Source organism: Tasmannia lanceolata, unplaced genomic scaffold, assembly GCF_043159265.1.
Source record: "Tasmannia lanceolata isolate RefF3 unplaced genomic scaffold, GAP_Taslan_0.1 ptg000037l, whole genome shotgun sequence".
Taxonomy (NCBI): domain Eukaryota; kingdom Viridiplantae; phylum Streptophyta; class Magnoliopsida; order Canellales; family Winteraceae; genus Tasmannia; species Tasmannia lanceolata.
Window position 1 is genome coordinate 8181535 of NW_027518714.1, and position 18989 is coordinate 8200523.

The 18989-nt window shown below is 38.0% G+C and overlaps 1 protein-coding gene and 1 long non-coding RNA gene across 4 annotated transcripts; both read right to left on the bottom strand.

Annotated features, from left to right (window-relative positions):
• Nucleotides 1-3059: 3059 nt before the first annotated feature.
• Nucleotides 3060-4508, bottom strand: LOC143862379 (uncharacterized). The gene is made up of 2 exons (XR_013240275.1): nucleotides 3829-4508; nucleotides 3060-3387 (listed from the first exon to the last, which is right to left on the bottom strand). It is a non-coding gene; the product is annotated as an uncharacterized LOC143862379 (long non-coding RNA).
• Nucleotides 4509-5321: 813 nt separating this feature from the next.
• LOC143862530 (beta-carotene 3-hydroxylase, chloroplastic-like) lies at nucleotides 5322-7946 on the bottom strand. 3 transcript variants are annotated; one of them, XM_077373602.1, is made up of 7 exons: nucleotides 7579-7946; nucleotides 6900-6959; nucleotides 6725-6796; nucleotides 6485-6619; nucleotides 6034-6219; nucleotides 5832-5888; nucleotides 5322-5527 (listed from the first exon to the last, which is right to left on the bottom strand). In XM_077373602.1, the coding sequence occupies exons 1-7, from the start codon at nucleotides 7867-7869 to the stop codon at nucleotides 5447-5449; spliced, it is 882 nt and encodes a 293-aa protein (XP_077229717.1). In that variant the 5' UTR covers nucleotides 7870-7946; the 3' UTR covers nucleotides 5322-5446. The 3 variants fall into 3 exon arrangements, with proteins under 3 accessions (XP_077229717.1, XP_077229718.1, XP_077229719.1); XM_077373603.1 differs by having other exon boundaries at nucleotides 6094-6219; nucleotides 7579-7939; XM_077373604.1 differs by lacking the exon at nucleotides 6034-6219 and having other exon boundaries at nucleotides 7579-7944.
• Nucleotides 7947-18989: the final 11043 nt, after the last annotated feature.

The window sequence follows — 18989 nt, forward strand, 5'->3', positions numbered from 1 at the left end:
TAGCCTATCTGTCTGCTAATATAACCTCATGAGCTTCATGTGTTACGTAGAGGGCAAAATCTTATTCATGATTTTTATGTTTTCTTTACATGTATTTTAGGAAGGGATTACATTCGTGGCTCTCCACCATATATAGCTCATCTCTACCTAAAAAGGAACATCGGGTGCAGGGTGTCTGTAACATGGGACGCATATGAGATTACAACTGTCCATTAGGTGAGTTTATTTATTGATTATGGTCTTTCTTCTATGAAACCTATTAAAAAAAATTAATGCATCGTCTTCCTCGATAGGGTGCGGTTTTGCAGTGAAGTTTCCTTTCTTTGTATCTGGGGATCAAATCTCCATATTAAAATAGGCCATTCTAGTGTAACTCGCCATGGTTCTTCTAGGTTAAAGCAAAGTTGACATTGATGTGGAGGATCTTTTGTTGGATAAATAAATTGGGCACACCTGGTTCCAAGTCAGCTACAAATAAAAAAGATTTTGGTTATAGCTTTCCTCGGTAGATTCTGAACCAGACTGTTATCAAGCAAAGATGAGTTTTAATTGTATAAGATTATTTGAAAATACATTTTAGACACCTTACTGTATAGGTTTAATTGTATAGTGTTTGATGATATCATGTTAACTAGCAAACAAAAGGCATGCAACCATATATGAGAGAGAGAGAGAGAGAGAGAGAGAGAGAGAGAGAGAGAGAGAGAGAGAGCGGGCGTGGGGGGGGTGGGGGTGAGGGGGTGAGGGATTTTAGAATTTTATTAGGGGTTGAGAGGGTGAGTGCATCCATCCTGAACTTTGCAAATTAATTTTAATAAACCCTGCTAAAATGTAGTAGGGGCTTCCATTATATGGTATAGATATACAAGTGATATGATGGCTAGTCCCACTGAAAATTTAATGGGTGATTCTTCCACAGTGAAAGTGAGATTGTGGGGCCACAATATGAAGGGTCTAGATATTGTGCTCATGTGCTATATGTCACAACTAAAGTTACTAATACCAAAAAAAAATTAAACAGAGTTTAGAATAGAATAATTCCATGATTATTATTATTATTATTATTATTATTATTATTATAACTTAAAAATTTTACTTGAAAGGGTTGATGTGGCCTATGTTCACCCATCCATAAAGCATATGTAACCCAGCTTTCTATCGTTAACCAATTTAATAATCCCAATTTATTTTTTGTCTCTGTTCAAGTGCCCAATTAGTGTAGCATTGAGGATTGAACAAATTGAACGGAGATTTTTATGGGGAGGAAATGATGAGAAAAAAGGTATTTCGTTAGTGAGTTGGAATGAAGTTTGCCTTCCCATTAAAAATGGTGGTTTGGGTATTATGAGAGTTAAAGAATTTAACCATGCTCTGTAGAGTAATGGTTATGGAGGTTTGGCGATGAATGCTCTCAATTGTGGGTTAGAGTGATTGTGAGTAAATATGGTTGGTTGCTAGGGTCATGGGAATCAGAGGATTGCTTTAAGAAGAAAGGTTTGACAGTGTGGCTGGATATTTTGAAAATGGCTCATTCTTTTAATCTGAACATTAGATTTAGGGTCTATTCGGGGGATAGGATAAAATTTTGGAATGATGTGTGGTGTGCGGAGAAGCCTCTTATGAATTTGTTCCTAGATTTGTATAGAGTTGCATCCGATAAAGAGGCTTTAGTGGGGGACTGTTTTCCCCTTATTGGGGGTGTAGTTGTTTGGACACCGGTTTTCAGGAGGAATTTCTTTGATAGGGAGTTAGAGTCGGCATCCCGTTTTCTTGAGCTTCTTGATGGGTGTTACATTAAGAGGAATGGTTTGGATAAAAGAAAATGGACCGCGGAATCTTCGGGCATCTTCTTCGTCAAATCTTTCTATCTTACCTTAATGCCTAATGGTGTATCCTCCATCTCATCCAAGGTATGGAAATTTCAATGTCCACCAAGAGTTTGTTTCTTCGGGTGGGCAGTAAGCCGCGATCGGATTCAAACAGTTAACTTCCTACGAAAGCGTGGTATGTTGCTTATTGACCATTGCCCTCTATGCTTGGAAGATGGGGAATCTGTGCCTCATCTTTTCATGCATTGTTCATTCACGCGTCGGATATGGGGTTTCCTATTTATGAGGTTTGGTATTGCTTGGGTGTTCCCATTCTCTATTCCAAGTTTGTTGCAGCAATAGGGTTGTATGCCATGGAGTAAGAAAGGAAAAACTTTGTGGAATATATGTTTGCTTGCGGTGTGGTGGGTGATTTGGAAAGAAAGAAATTCTAGAGTTTTTGAAGGAATTGCTAAATCGCCTCATTGGCTTTACTTGAAAATTATTGCCCTATCGATATCTTGGGTGAAATATATTCCGTCTTTCCGATTTGTATCGACATTTGATCTATGGGAGGGATGGAGGGTAGTTTGCTTCGATCAGTAGGGAAAATTGGCCTCGGATTATTCAGCGCTGGGAGGCTCCTCCTTTTGGGAAATAGAAATTGAATTTTGATGGTTCGAGTTTTGGAAATCCGGGTCCGGCTGGGGTTGGCAGGTTGCTTCGTAATGAAAGTGGTGGAGTTGTGTGGGCCTACTCCGGCCCTTTGGGGAGATGTGATGCCTCGGAGGCATAAGTGATGGCGGCGTATCATGGTATTAAGAGATTAGATAGTGAGTGTTTGGATAATACCATTGTGGAGGGTGATTCCCTCAATGTGATTCGATGGTTGAAAAGAGTAGTGTTGCCTCCTCAGAGATATTTATCCATTTTTTATGAAATTGAGGATCTAATATCGGGTTCGTCTATTACCTTCAATCACGTGGGGAGGAGTGCTAATGGGGAGGCGGATTGGTTGGCTAGAAGTGGGGTTGACCGTTTGGAGTTGGAGTGGTTCAATTTTCTCTCTCCGTTGCTGATTATGTTGTTTTCGTTTTTTTATTATTTTGTTTCTTTTTTACTTTTTCTTTCCTTGTAATTTTGGGTGCGGTCCATCTCGGTCGTCTTCCCTTTCATAATATACTTCTGCCATTTTAAAAAAAAAAATACAATGATCATAAGTAACAGTTCCCAAAAAAAAAAAAATTACAATGATCATAAGTTCAATTTCTTGTTTTGAGTATCCCTATACTGATACAAAATTTATCTCATTCCGATGATCAGATCAAAAGTTAAGAAAACAAAACAACAAGTACTGTGTATTCATATCAATGATCCTAGTACTCATCATCTAGCTGTCATAACCTTTGAGCTAAGTGCTTGATTGGGGAAAGTTTTACATCGATTTGGAGCTGCTTGAGATGAAGAATCCATCCGTGATAGATTTGAATCAGCCAACATTGATGCTTTCTCAAATTGTCAATCTAAAATATATGCACTCTGTAATCTGGTTGCCATAACACTTGATCCGTCCATTGAACTGAGGCAAATAATTGATTTGGAACTACTCAAGACAAGGCATTCATCAATCATATATTTATAGTCATCCAATCAGAATTTTACCGTGTACATTGTCCTTTCAAGCAAAAATACCCAATCTTTTTTTCTTTTTTTTTGTGGTGACGTAGGGTGTCCCCACCCCCTTTGGAAGTAGGACTATTCCCTACGGATGCGCGCAATAGCCCGTAAACCACGCGTATCGGGTAAGCCCGGGTGGGAATCGATCACACGTCTCCAGGAGCAAACCCGAGACTTATGCCGAAGACCCAATCTTTGCCATGAACCGGAAAGGCATTTCACGGCTGGCTGTTGCATGCTCATATTACAAAGGTATTTCATACTACGAAAAAAGTCATGTCTCACGGCGTTGGAACAATATGTTTATTTACGTTATTATTATACTTTTCTAGGATTCACATACCAACATTTCCAATTTCCACTGCTGAGTCTCCATTCCTCTTTCTCTGAACCTATGTAAGTAGGCACTCTTTTACCGGCAACAAATTGCTTCAAAACTATAGATGACGCAAATGATCAAGGAAGGAAATACACAAATAAGGGATTTGCTAGGGACCGTTGCAGAAGGCATTTCGCAGGCAGGCTGTGGCTTGAGAGAGCAGCCACCTCAGATGAATTAAATGAACTAGACAATATCTGTCGAAAAATGAGCCTATGTGGCTGCTCTCTCATGCAACAGCCGGCCTGCGAAATGACTCGTGCGATGGCCCCTAGCAAATCCCCACAAGTAAATGATCTGAGTAAAAATAAAAGAAAGTCAAGATATAATATAAGAAAATTTGTAGACCAAATTTTATTTTATTTTGGAAAAATTTATTCATATAATTGAGGCTTTAATAATTAATACTTCATAAATTTATAATCCCTTATATCTTCATGCACGGACCAGGAACCTGCATTGTTCCTATGCTGATAATTTACTCTGTTATTTCTAATACTCTATGAAAATCCAATGATACAAGATAAAAAAGTAACATTTAGGGCCTGTTTGGATACCTCGTATTTTGTATTTGGAATTGGAAATGAGTTTTGAATACAAAATGAATAGATCTGCCTGCTCATGTTGAGGGAGAGAGAGAGAGAGAGAGACAAAGGGAAAGGGGTACTTCCTACTGGAGGGAGAGGTTGAGGAGCAAAGATGGTGTAGGAAACGGCCAGATTTGTGGATCTCCACCGAAATCCAAAATTTTGGTCGAAATTTTAAACCATGCATACAAGTGAACATTAATAATATTCAAAATACATATTCTACATAGGTACTATTCTACATAGGTACAGAGGAAACATTCTTCAGTCTCCAGTGGAATATGTTATAGTCGTTGCAGCAGCCATGGACTCTGGTGTGGCAATAGCCATGGACTAGTCAGCCAATGGCATCAATAACAATAGCATATACATTTGCATGGTTCAATCTTTGCCCGTCCTGATTTGGAGACGTTTAAGGATTTGATCATCTTCGGCCTAGCTTAATCTACAAGCATAAGACAATTCTGGAATGCATTTCAACAATTTGCTCTTAGAATTGGAAATCAGGCTTCTATCCCGGAGCTAAAATTATTGTTCATGCTGCAAATACATTCATCCTTCAGTCCTTGTTTATTTTGGAACTTGAGAACCGATTGTGAATCCAAAACTGATAATTGCACTCAAAGTTAGTTTAATTTCGAGTCCGATAATCAAGTTTGGTTTCACATGTCGCTCGTCAAATTCCAAATCAAACAGTGTCTTAGCCGTCGACAAACCATGTTTACTTAAAGGTTGTCTCATAACGCCCAATTTTATTAGACATATTGTCTGTGACAGTGTGGACTCCTGGACTCCTTGAAAATGAAAATGAAGTATCAAAATGGAAAAAAAAAAAACACCCATCATGAGCAGTGGGATTGTAGCAAGGACTACTTTGCTTCACATCTCTATATTTGTATGAACACAAAATGTGGAGGATACAAGCTCTAGTTGTAAGACTATATATACTATCCCCATAATGAGAGAAGGGGCCTTTCCTTTGCATCTATCCATTTCTAGGAGGGGTCTTCATGTTGCTGATTTCTTGCCTTGATCACTCTCTCCAGCTCTTTCGAACCACCTACTTCTTCAAGTTCCTGAAGTAGTTCACCAATATTTGAGCTACGGTTTGCTTTATCAGATGCACAACAGAGCATATATGTACCTATATTGCATATGCTAATATTTCAAGCCCCTTGTTTTGGTATTTCCAGACCTTTTATCCGGAACAATTTTAATTGGCCAGTCCAGTTTATTGGAAATGAAAAGAGTTCTAAACAATGACTAAAAGAGCGGGTAGAACCAAAACATGGGGCTGGAAATATCAGTTCCCATTACATGCGAGTGTTACATATAAATATGTAGTCATCATGTATGTGTGAATGAATGGAGAGGAATTACCTTTGGCCCCAGAAAGAGTCCATATGGGACTCCATTGTATTTGTCTGCATGATGGAGCTGCAAAGGAAACCTTGCGTTAGAAAAATTGGGGATCATCTAGGTTCCCTGACTTTGTCAGGCGCTAGGTGTTCTGTTGGATTTTTATGTTGTATAACTTGTATTCTATAATGGCAATGTATAATTTGGAAACTATAATTTGCACCTCTGTTTTGATACTCGCACCCCCGTAGAAAGCAGGATGATATAGAGGCAAGGAACAAACCTGATGTGCGGCTGCGACCCTTTGCAAGTAGGGGACATTTGCTATTGGGCCCACTGGGAATCGTTTATGAACAAGACCATCATGTACGAACATATAGGCCATTCCATAGACAGTAATCCCAAGCCCCTGAAAATTTGCGATCACGAACTATTAAAATTATAATACTGACTATGATCATGGTTATGATCATGGTTTGAAATTTCGGTTTGGCTTTGGTTTCAGCCTCAGCCGAAAACGAAATTTTGGTGGTAACTTACAATTTCGGCAGAAATTTTTAAATTGCGATTTCGGTTTTAAATTTCGATCCCAGCCAAAATCCGAAATTTCAGATTTCAAAATCAGAAATTTAAAACCATGGTTATGATAATGATGATTTTGATGTTGTTCATACCGCCCCGAAGCAGAGTCCCGCGAAAAGGCCCTTGTTGAAGAAGCCATAGGCAATAAGAGATATTGCAGGAATGCAGTTGATGATGGCGAACACATCATTCAACTCAAATGGACCCTCTCTCGTCCTATGGTGAGACTGCAAAACTATTATTGCTTAGTCTTTTAACCTAAAACTCTAGAAAACAATCACTTTTTAACCTAAACATTTTCAATTTCGTAAAAGGGCTTCAAGTTTAAATACCTGGTGCATACTCCAAAGTGAAGAATGCCACAATGCTTTGTGAGCCCAACGAGCCCAACGTTCCATTCCAACCTACACACCACACATTTCATCCTCTAAACCCCTTTTACTAAAACATATGTAGTAAAATAATCGTGCACCGAAAGAAGACCCTATTAACCAAAAACAAACTCACCGTAGCTCCAACCGCTAGAGAAAACGTCCCAAACATCTCCTCCAACGGAATTTCTCCACCCTATATAGTTCACAATTGATATAGTGAGAGAAACAAAATACATACATATATGCCTACCATGTGCATACATATGATACATAATTCATATAAGATAATTGATATCCACACTCCCTTCTCATAATAACGCCAATTCCGCTATTAATTTTGTACCTGTAATTTGCTCTTACCAAATACAGTTCATGAAAACCTATGAACAAGAAACAAAGAAAGTGTTTAATAAAGTGAGGAGTGTCATTGTCAAAAGAAGGGAGTGCTGATAGTGGGTGTGAGTCTGTGAGACACACCCCTTCTTTGATAAGGTGTTTTCCACCGGGGAGATATTTGTTAATGGCCATCTTCACCACATGCACTATGTAAGGTACCTAACAAATACCTAACAGAAGCTTTAGAGATGATGGAACGTCTTAGGCTAGGCCTTTTAAGCCTGTCCCATACCAGTTTGGGTCCCACCTAGTCCCATACTCCCTTTAAGCCTGTCCCATACCAGGTTGGGTCTCACCTAGTCCCGTACTCTCATGCATAGGCAGGTCCGCGTAACACAACATGTATGTATTTATATATGCATGCAAAAATGTATGTGTAAGGATATGTAAGTATGTGGGTGGTTGTGAAGGCAAACCTCCATTTGCCATGCAAAACGGTAGTAAACAGCACCAGCAGCCATAGAGGTGATGCCGATGGATGAAGCGAGAGCAGCAAACAGGTAAGCATCTCTTTCGGCCTTCTTGTTCCTACCCTTGATACCACCCTTGTCTCTAGATGCATGGACTATGACTACCAACCTTGGCTTGCCCAAGTGCAACCACTTGTGACCAAGGGTGCAACCTTTTTTAAAGGGCCCACCAAATACGATCCCATGTTCTTGAGGCATACGAACACTGGAAACAGAGGAGGAAACGCAGAAATTCATCTTAAGCTTCAACAAAACAACTAAGCCAAATCACTTCGTTTGGTGGTGGTGGTGATGGATAATCAGGCCTATTTAAAGGCAGGCCATCTCAATAAAATATACTAGTGGCAAAAGAAGGTTTTGAAGATTAATAGAAGGAATATTTAACTGTTGAGCCCTAAATTCATTTTTCAGTATGACGTGGCTGTAATTGCATGAAGGACTAAACCTTAAGTACTACACAATGGACTCCAATTAGGTGTTATTCCGATTGCCGGAATCAGGCACGGGAATCAACATCTTATTCCGATTCCACCTAATTTTAGCATTTGGTTAAAAAAAAGAACAAATAATGGAATGACACCGGGGCATAATTAAAGTAGAAAATGCCACCATATGTTTCCTGCTTCAAGAGGTGTTATTCCGATTCCGCGCCTTTTGGAATGAAATTTTTTTAATTAAAATTTTTCATTTTAATTTTTTCCATTCTGTTTGCGGGCAATTTGAATAAGAATCGTAATGGGATGCTGGTTCCGATTCTTGAATATAGCGATCTAAATGCAACCTTTATCAAAGATGAATGCCTCATTAGGGTGCGACCACATTGAAATACAATGTAGCACCCCATTACACTATTGTTGGTCTCTTCTTTTATTGATAAACAGGAATCCTTTGTTTGATAGATGCCCATTATAAATGAAATTTGGTGACGTGGATCCAATGTGGTGCACTTGTGGCTGGGTTTTTGCAAGAGTAATCAGTTTATCATTCCTCAGTTAATAGTTCAAAGATCTCTATAAATCAAATAGCTAGTATTATTTTGTGTATGAGATTAATATTAAGTTTAAAAGGCAAGTTCGTTTTAATCATTTATAAACATTCTCTCTTATCTAAACATTCTTCTTTTTTGTTTTACAGATGTATCTAGGGAGATGATAAATTCGCACCCCCCTGTAGGATTATTCGCACCCTTTAACGTGAATTAACGTCAAAAAAGACGGTAACGTGAGTAGACTTTAACGCTTTTTGACGTCAATTCAAGTTACAGTAGTGCGAATAATCCTGCAGGGGTGCGAATATATCATTTACCTTTATCTATATTCAAAATCCAAGAAATAAAATACAGTCCTCCTCGTGCCCTACCAGTTGTTGGGAAAAGGCGAGGTGAGTGCGTGGCACGTCGTGGCTCACGTTAACTGGGGTTTGGGTGCGCATGTGTCATAAGAAGGGCACGCGTCGCACAAGCGAGGCGCCACCGTTCTAAAGAGTATGATACTAGGAGGGTTTGATAGCGAAAAGGGGGTGGAAATATCAAAGTATCTGATGTAAAGACGTTTAAAATTATTGCATGATGTCCATATGTCATGTTGGAAAAGATTAGTGACAAGTTTTTCCACTAGGTCCCCTGCCATGAAGAAACACATGGCGTGTTTATTTGCATAATAGAGATATACAATACACGTGTCTCGAACGAGAAAAAGGTGGGATAGACTGAAATCATGGAGTGTGATTTGTTATCTATAAGATTAGTGATTTAGAGTTTTATATATAAATGAAGATAAGACGCACCAACATAGGCGGTGGTGCGGTTATAAATTATAGGGGGTGGGAAAAGTCGGTGATGTTGCCCTTGATAATAAAAAAAACATAGTCGTAGCTTTTTGGAATGAATGCTATAATGTGGACCTTACAAGGGGGACTACGTGTCTACCTTTCATGAGGTTCCATCGATTGGTGGGCCCTATCGAGGGGGTTTCAATCCGTGAGATTTTTTAGATGCGGCGTATATATCTGTAGTGGGTCCACTGGATGAACGATTAGGATCGTTCATCCAGTGGACTATATTATTAAAGCTCCTAGGTGAATATCATGCACTATATTATCACGTAGTCATAGGACTTATCTATGTACTTGCTACCCAAGGTTGGTAATGCCTCGATCGCTTGTTCTGGGTTCGTGAATTGTTATAAATAAGCTTGAAGAAAGACTAATTCTTAAGCTTGAATCTTAGTTTAGGGGTTTGGTGCTGAAGCCACTTCATGAAGATACTTGGAACCCTACAACTGTGCTAGGAATTTATGTAACACTGTGTTTGAGATTTAGCCAAGCATGAGTTAATCTATACCCTTGATTTGGGATGCATTACTACCAATCTTGATTAATGTACTTGTCTCCTATTTCTAATGCCTTAAAAGTAATTCATTTCCAACTTAATCTCACTAGTGTTTTAGATACAAAAAAGAGTCCTCTCACTAACTCCTCAATGATTAGGTAAACTGAAATCAGTATAACATAATTTGATATTGTGAAACCTATGCATAAGATATCGATCTAACGCTATGATCATAGAAATACTTCTATTTAGTATGATAAGTCTCGATCAAATCAAATTGGTTTAATCGATTCTACAAGTACTGAAGATTAAACTCCAAAGATTTTATCAAAGAATAGCACCGTTTAACAAAATTAGTTGATCTACTCTCATGGACGTGATAGTCTTATTGCATTGGGAAGTATGGAAGTGATAAAATGGTTTGGATCTTGAACGCATCTAGCTAGATTGTTCTTTGTCAAGTCGTACTGCCTCTAGCTATCTTACTTTTAATTTTCATCTCCTTCCTTGTAGCTTTCTAAAGTTTGGTCCATTCCAGCTCCTAAAGTTTGGGCTTTTGGATGAACAACCTGTTGATACAGGATATATCCATACCATATGCTACCATCATCGTTGCCATGATGATTATACTCGGCCATTGTGCTGTAAGCATGGTTTTAAATTTCAGATTTCAGTGGAGGCTGAAACCGAAATTTGGTGAAATTTTGAATTTCGGCTTGAATTTCGAGAATTTCGGTCTGAAATTTTGAGAAAAAGTAATTTTAAAAAAAAAAGTATGTTACAAAATTTCGGTTTCTGAAGGGTCCGAAATCGGTACCGAAACCGAAATTTTAAACCATGGCTGTAAGCGTGGGGACATGCAAGACCGTGGACCATGTGTTTATCCATTGTAGGTACGCTAGAGATGTTTAGGCTAAATTTTGGACTTGTTCTGGATTTTGTGGGTTTCCTCTCAGATATCCTTAATAGTTGGTTTTTGGTGTCGTGGCCTAGCAAAGAAAGGATCCTTTATAAACTCATCCTTATGGCCCTTATTTGGGTGCTTTGGAAAGAGATGAACGCTAGCACATTCAAGAATGTTATCAAAAGTGCATCCTTTTCCTTTGCAAAGTTCACATTGATGCGAGTTCGAATCCCCCCGGGCTTACCCGATGCGCGTGGTTTACAGGTGATTGCGTGCATCCGTAGGGAATAGCCCCTCCCTAAAAATTGGCGTTGGGATACCCTATGTCATAGAAAAATATCACATCTTTACTCATTTCTTGGGCTAAAGTCCTTCCCACCTTAAGCCTATATCCGGCCTAACTTCAAACAATGCTGAAGAAGATTTTCTATGGTTAAGAATATGAGGAGGTAGTGGCCCCAAGATGAAATCTTCCTAAAACCGGTATTTAAAGTTAAATTTTGTCGGTTCCAGTTTGGGTAATCCTGGACTGCCAGAAATTGGGGGTTTTCTAAGAGATGGTGGTGGCTCACTAAAGTGGGTCTTCTCTGGGCTGATCAGTACTAAGTATTCTAATGAGGCAGAAATCAAGGCAGCTCTTCAGGGTATTAGATTGGAGGCAGAGAGATACGTGGACAATCTCATTGTGGAGGGCAACTCCCTCAATCTCATCAGATGATTAGATAGGAGAGTTCCTTCTCGTTGGCAATTTTCAGAGTTAGTAGGTGAGGTCTGTGATCGGATCGACTTGCTCGCATGTGTGTGTGTCAAGATCAGCTTAGAAGACTTTTTATCTCATCCCACCTTGAGATTTGTAGTATTGGTTGTTTTTTCACCTCTTTCCCTTGTAATCTTTGCTACCTCAGACTTTCTTGGTCTTTTGCTTTCTAATGAATCTCACCGTTTAAAATAATAATAATAATAAAATAATAATAATAACACGGGATTTGCTAGGGTCCATCACAAAAGGCACTTATGCGATCGACCCTAGCAAATCCCAAAAGACATTCATTTGATCAAAAGATGTTTAAGACCTGGCGTTATGTAGCCGCCAGATGAATGGGCCCACCTCAAACATGTATGCCATGACTTGTCCGTGGGGTCCATTACATATAGGGGCTACTGTTAGAACACCCAAAAATCAGAAGGTAGTTCAATCTGCAACAGTCCTAACCTAACCATGGGCGATGCTTGTTGCGTTATGAAGGCGGCCTGCCTGTCTAACACTCCACGGCATAGTCCATACATATGAGAGCCTAGTTGGCCAACTACATGGATTAACCTTTTTTTTTTTTTATGGTAGGTAAACATGGATTCACTTGTCCTCAGCTGCACCGATTCTTTCAACTTTTTACCATGGAATGTAGGGCACGCTAACTGGTATTCCTTCAATCCTTCATTTGGTACATTTTATTAATTACGAGGGAGCGATTTGAACTTGAAACCTATGCGGACAAATTTGATGGCCACGATTTGATATAAGGCCGGGGAGATTTTATCAGCAATCAAAGATTAGATCACGGCATTCGAATGTATGAACTACTGACCATCCAATTGGTTTTCCTCCAGTTGTCTAAAAACCCATATTCCTAACTAATAGCTGTTCTCATATTCTCATCTACTATCCTTGCATTGAGTAATTGTAACGAAAATTCCCAAAAAGACGCGATTTTTAGGCTCTTTTGTAATAGTGTAAGTGGACTTGGTTGGATTCATTGATCTGACCACCTTGATTGGATGATCCTAACCCATAGATCTATCAAACATCATTTTAGAAAAGGCTAGGTAGGCATGGGACCAAGACCATGCGGGCCCCTCATCATGGTCTACAAGATCAACAGCCCACGTGAGACATAAAAGTTGATCATTAGGATTGATTGGGACGGGACTTGTCGGACTCGACTATGATTAAGCCATTCTATCATTTTATAGAAACCATTGTTTAGTATCATATGGTGCCAATCTCATCCGCTTACGACTTAATTAGCAAGAAAATCACAGCCCTAATCTTGAAAATGTATCAGATTGATTAAAAGGTTAGAAGTTAACTTAGTAAAATGAGCACCCAAAAAATCAAATACCTTGAAAGCCTACTTCTGGGATCTGCCTTTCATTCCAAGAATAAAACTTGTTTAGATCTAGGGGGGGAAATACGGAAAATTTTAATTTCCATCGAAAGGTTTTTTATTTATTAAAAAAATCATGAAAAATAATATTACCAAATATTGGAAAATTCATTTTCTATGGAAAAAATTTTCCATACATCCAAACAGCTCCTAATGTTTTTCATCTCACCTACTAGTACATATATTTTCCAAAGAGGATTGCTACATTTTCACTACACATTGAAAACACTTATTACTATTTTTCATTAATGAGATTATATAGTCCAGTGTTTTTCATGATTGCCCAAAAGCATCCACGTGCCCAAAAGAACCCATACCTCCCGAAATGCCAAGTGGCGATCCTTGATTGGTGCAATTTAGGCACCATCTTACCCTTCTAATTGAACCATGCACCCTCAACAAGTTAAAAGTTCACCCAACAAAATATGGGTGAACAAACACCAACTGTCCTACTTCTCACTCATCCAGGTTCTGTCTTCGAGGCTACTTTTGGCCTTTAAGGATGTCCAATTTTCATTTTTTTTAATCATGTTAAGGTAGTTTTATGTAATCTTTTGAAATTTAAGCTTTTTAGACTTACTTAAACCATCATTAATCAGAAGATTATCCATTTAATTACATTATTAGAAGAAAATAATTTTAATGTTTCTAAATGTTCCAAATGCACTTCACTATATAAAAAAAAAAATAGTAACGATTGAACTCATGATTTTCACCATTGTTCCTGTGAGAAAATCTTCCCAGCTGAGACTTAGTTGGACCAACTGAAACTATGATCCCTTGCGATTGGAAATGTGATTCTAAATTGGAATCTTGGAATTAGAGAAAACTATAAATGATGATATAATCTACACTAATGAGTAAAAATCCTTGGTTCAAATGGTTAAGTACACCCCATTATTGTGACTTCTCGGGCTATTTCTAATTTATGGTCAGTCCACCAGATGTGCAGTTGAGATCGCACCACCTTGATCGATGAAAAAATTATACTGTAACATTCCCCTCTACCCTTTTCCTGTGCAACTTATTTAATTTCCATCATGTAATTGTCTTAACAAAATAAACCAGGCTTGCAAAAGTGAAAGAAGAAAAATAATTGAAAGAAATGGGGACATCTCTCCTTTTTTTAGGTCAAAAAGAAGGAATAAAGGGACCATGAAGTACAATAAGTATTGAGGCAAGACCCCCCAAGAAGGGGAAACAAAAACCCTTTTAAAACATAAACAAATAATTTCCAAGATAATAACATAACCCAAAAGGAAAAAGAAAAGAAAGAGTGATATAATAAAAGAAAGAAAAAAAACAAAGAATGTTTTTAGTTTTGTTTACTGCCCTTCTCGTCTTATATAACCTATAATATATCTAACTCTTTGAATATACGTTACATCTCTTCCTCTTGTTGCACTAATGCTAATCCATCACCACCCCATAAACCCTAACTCCCCATGGGCTTCAACCACTCCTTTGCCTCTTGGGCCTTTCTCTTCTTTCTCCACTTCCTTCTCCTCATTGCTTTGCCTTCTCCTTCTCTATCACGGCCAATCCAACCCAATGTTCATTCACAAGTGCACACCCGATACCAAGTGCCCAAGATCAAGAGCACAAGGCCTTACTTGAATGAAGAGTTCAAGAAGAGTAAGAAGGAGAAGAATGTCAAGAACTTGGGATCAAGGCCTTTCTCAGCCATGTTACCAAAAGGTTATGTCCCTCCTTCTGGCTCTTCTTTGTGCCACAATGATGTTCCCAACTCGGTTGCCTTCTTCTGCGAAGATTCGACGACAAATCCATAGACCCAATTCGTTTTCATTTATCATTTTGCTTCTCTCTCTCTCTCTCTCTCTCTCTCTCTCTCTCTCTCTCTCTCTGGGTATATTTTTTCTTAATGAAGAAAGATTTGAAAGCTAAGATTTTCTAGTCTTAATGGGTGTTTTTTTTCTTTTCTTTTTCATGAATTAGATTGAGGGTTGTGTGGTGAGGTTTTTTATGGTGATTAATTTTTTGGGTTATGTAAGCTGTCAATGAAAGGATAGCTTTAACTTTTGTAAAGGCGATTTGTTGTTCATGTATCTGTCAATGTATCTAAGGAAAATGAATAAAGATAGATTATGTTCCTGATTCGGTCGCCTTCTTCTGCAACTATTCGTGGACGAATCTGTAAACCCAACTCTCTCTCTCTCTCTCTCTCTCTCTCTCTCTCTCTCTCTCTCTCTCTCTCTACACATTTTTTCCTTACTGATGAAAGATCAGGAAGCTAACTAATATGTTCTATTCTGATGGGTCTTCTTTCTTTCTTTATCTTTTCTCGAATTAGACCGAGGGGATGGGGTGTCTTCTTTTATGGTGAATTTTGTGGTTATTTAAGGATGCCATTTAAAGGGTGGATTTGAATCTAGTAAAGGCAATTTGTTGTTCATGCATCTGTTCATGTATTTAAGGAAAAACGAGCGATGGTGCTAGGGAAATGAATAAAGATATGCTTTTTTGAGTTTCGATGTGATCAAGGATAATAAGAGATGGTGTCTTCATATGATCCATTACCCGAAACTTACGAGGTTTTAATTTTCTTGGTGTTTTCCCTTTTTCATTCGTGAAAATTAAATATGCTTTTGTTAGATATATGACATTTGAGCTGTCTTGTGGTATTTAAGTGAAGAGAAGGGAAGCAAGTGGTTTTGCATCGTTTGGGATTTTTTAAAAACTTTTGTGGCAAGGATGATTTCCGTAGTGTATACTCCATACATGCAAATGGCTACCTCGACCATGTATTTGAAATCTTGAATATTTTTTTATGGACCTATGTTCTCTTTCCCAATATGCCACGTTAGAACTAGAAACCTTCCTAGCATTTAAGAAGTGATATTTAAATTGCCATCTCTGTAAACATGGACAATGGTGGCATTTAATAAGTCATCTAATTAGATCCCTTTCTTAAGGAAGACTCTTGTCTTGCAAAAGTCCAACCTCAGTTCGAGGGTTTCGATGGACTTGTGAAAGCAACAATCGTAAGAGTTCGAAAGCAAGAGGGATTAAATCGATTTATTTGCAACGGATAGACGAACAGAGATCTGGACGTTTTGATTCATCAACCAAATCAATCTACTCCATGTTCACCTTTGAGATCGATGCTGCTCTCTTCCAATCCTAAAATTCATTAATTTTTCAATGCTAATTAAAAAGCCCCAGGGATTAGAATCTCTTTGGATTTTATAGACATCGATCCCCTAATTAAGCCCTGGATCTACGGCTATATTTGCATTTCCCAATTTGAAAGAGAAAAATTGGTCGACCCTTTAACCAGTACTCTAGTTATCAATCTAGCTATCATGAATTGATCATTTCTCTTGAGCCACAATGTTTATTAAACCCTTAGAAATATATTTATCAAGCCATCATTTTGAATTGACTTAATCAAGGGATTTTATTACTTTTCAATTTTCCTTTTATTTTCATACTTACTCAATTCAAAATATTCCTTGACTTCGATCAACCAAAATGTTTAATCATTTTGCAAATTACCACAACATAATCATTTGATAAATTAAATCTTTAATAATAGATTAATCTTACAAAAATTACGTCACTTATTTTTCTTCAAAAATATTCCAATACAAATTTTAATCTGTCATCATCAATCATCAGAATTATCAAGGTAATTATATTTAATGACCGTGCATCTATTGAACGCTCTTAATGCACCCAAATTAAATATAAAATGATTAGAAATTCCACAGATAACTCCTCAACTTCGATCATTATTACATTACAATGAGTCTCATCATAGGCATTCTTCACTCTGTACCGTGTAGTGCCCCATGTCATCATACAAAAGAGTTCACCACAACGACGTCTCTACTTAAGTATGGCATTCTTCACTCTGTACCGTGTAGTGCCCCATGTCATCATATAAAAGAGTTCACCACAACGACGTCTCTACTTAAGTATGTTGTATACGAACTATTGTGATGCCGTGCACACAATTTAACATATTCTTGAAAAAATGTACATGAGGCCAATTATGTTGAATTACTACCGGATCTCTCGCGTATGTATGGGTGTGTTTTCACATGTTGTGAATGAGTACATTCGAGTGTGAAACACACCAACCCACGATCCATGTGCTTCCTCAAACACATTGGGTCAGCAATCTTCACGAGCCAAACCCTTCAAGCAAATCCTAATAGAACATTCTAATATCATATCGAGGGCTAAAATTCCATCCATAGGTACCATGGTCATATAACTACTGCCGAGGTATTCCGGGGTCTTGGCCCATAACTAATTAGATCAACACAAATTCATGACATCCCGCTCATTGTGGAAACATAGATCCTAATTGGCTAAGAGGATTTTCTTAATTCCATCAATCACATGATCTATGCCATTCAAAAAAAAAATCAATCACATGATCAATATTAGAGTACAATAGGAGATAATTAGATTACTGGCAAAAAAAAATAGTCTTGTAAGGCCACATAAAATGCCATAAAATCCCAACGATATCTCCGTGCTGAACTTAGAGATAAAAACACTGACGATATTTAGATCCATGATTACATAGGTAAATCCTGCTGATTTGAAGAAATCAAGAGCTTCTATTGTTTTCAAAATGCTACTACAATCCTCTCTACTTATGTGATTAGCTTACACATCTAGGAATGTCAACAGCTAAAGCTGATAAATAAAATACAAGTAACTTTATAACATGGCCAGGCCAGGATTGTAGAATATCATTTGTACGTTCTGTATGTGCCTGGAATAGAAGAAGGAGAGAACGAATGGGAAGATAGATGGGCTTGCATGCGAAAAAATTGAAAGTGCCTAAAGATGATTCATTTACTGTGTGATTGGAAATGTGGTGGATCCAGTGGAAACTAGCTTTAGTTTTCTATTATGGTTTCGGCCACATCTTTTCTAGCGTACACATGTTAGCTATTATTGGTGGTTAAAATGTTTGAAAAGGAGGAGACATAAAGTTATGAAAACAGTCTTGAAAGGGAAAGAAAGATATTAACAAAATAGGAATTGATTACGGATGATTCTTTTCCAGTGCTTGGGAATTAACAGGAGACAGTTTGATTTTCCTGCGAATTGGAAAGTATAACTGAGATTGAGATCAACTTAGCAATATAAGGCCTGGGAAGCAATAACAAAAAATTACTCGAACAGTTTAATGGTCACACAATCCATGGGTTTTCCTAGGGATGTAAACGGATCGAAATCGAATCGGATAGTGCTATATCCGAATTCGAATTCGATTACAACATTCAATATCCGTATCCGTATCCGAATCCGACGGATAATTATTATTCGTTACTTAATTCACATCCGACGGATATTATTCGAATTCGGATATTATCCGTATCCGTTTATCCGGATTCAAATCGTATCCGAATATTCAAATTCGAATAAATCATATCCGAATGTCTGAATTCGTATCCGTATCCGAATTCGATTCATGTCTGTAACTTTAAATCAACTGGTTAAATATACAAAATTATCTAATTGAAGTTGAATTCGAATGCAAATATCCGCATCCGTAACCGGATATCCGAGTTTGCATGCGAATTTGGATATCCGAATACGAATTCGGATACGGATGCGGATATTCGGGATAAACGGATGTACTTGTCGGATTCGGATGTTAAACGGATCGGATGCACCATTTACCAGATTCAGATCGTTAAGAACCGGATATCTCCTAAACGGATTCGGATAATATCCGCTTGAAGCGGATTCGGATAATATTCGCTTTAAACGGATTCGGATGCGGACGGTAATCGAATTTTCGAATATCCATTTACACCCGTAGATTTTCGTATTGGGAATATTTTCTTGCATTTTCTTTGGTAATAAGCTAATAACCCATTGGCAATGATGTGGACATGTAGTCTAGATATTAGATCTTGAAAGTGTTTAGGGTCACACTTCAGTTGTCTATTATTGCACATTAGACTATAGG

Coding starts and splice junctions, on each gene's coding strand:
- LOC143862530 (XM_077373602.1), bottom strand. CDS start 7,869: ATGAATTTCTGCGTTTCCTCCTCTGTTTCCAGTGTTCGTATGCCTCAA. Junction 6,960..7,578: donor GTTTTGCATGGCAAATGGAG/GTTTGCCTTCAC, acceptor TGAACTATATAG/GGTGGAGAAATTCCGTTGGA. Junction 6,220..6,484: donor CGGGACTCTGCTTCGGGGCG/GTATGAACAACA, acceptor GCAAATTTTCAG/GGGCTTGGGATTACTGTCTA.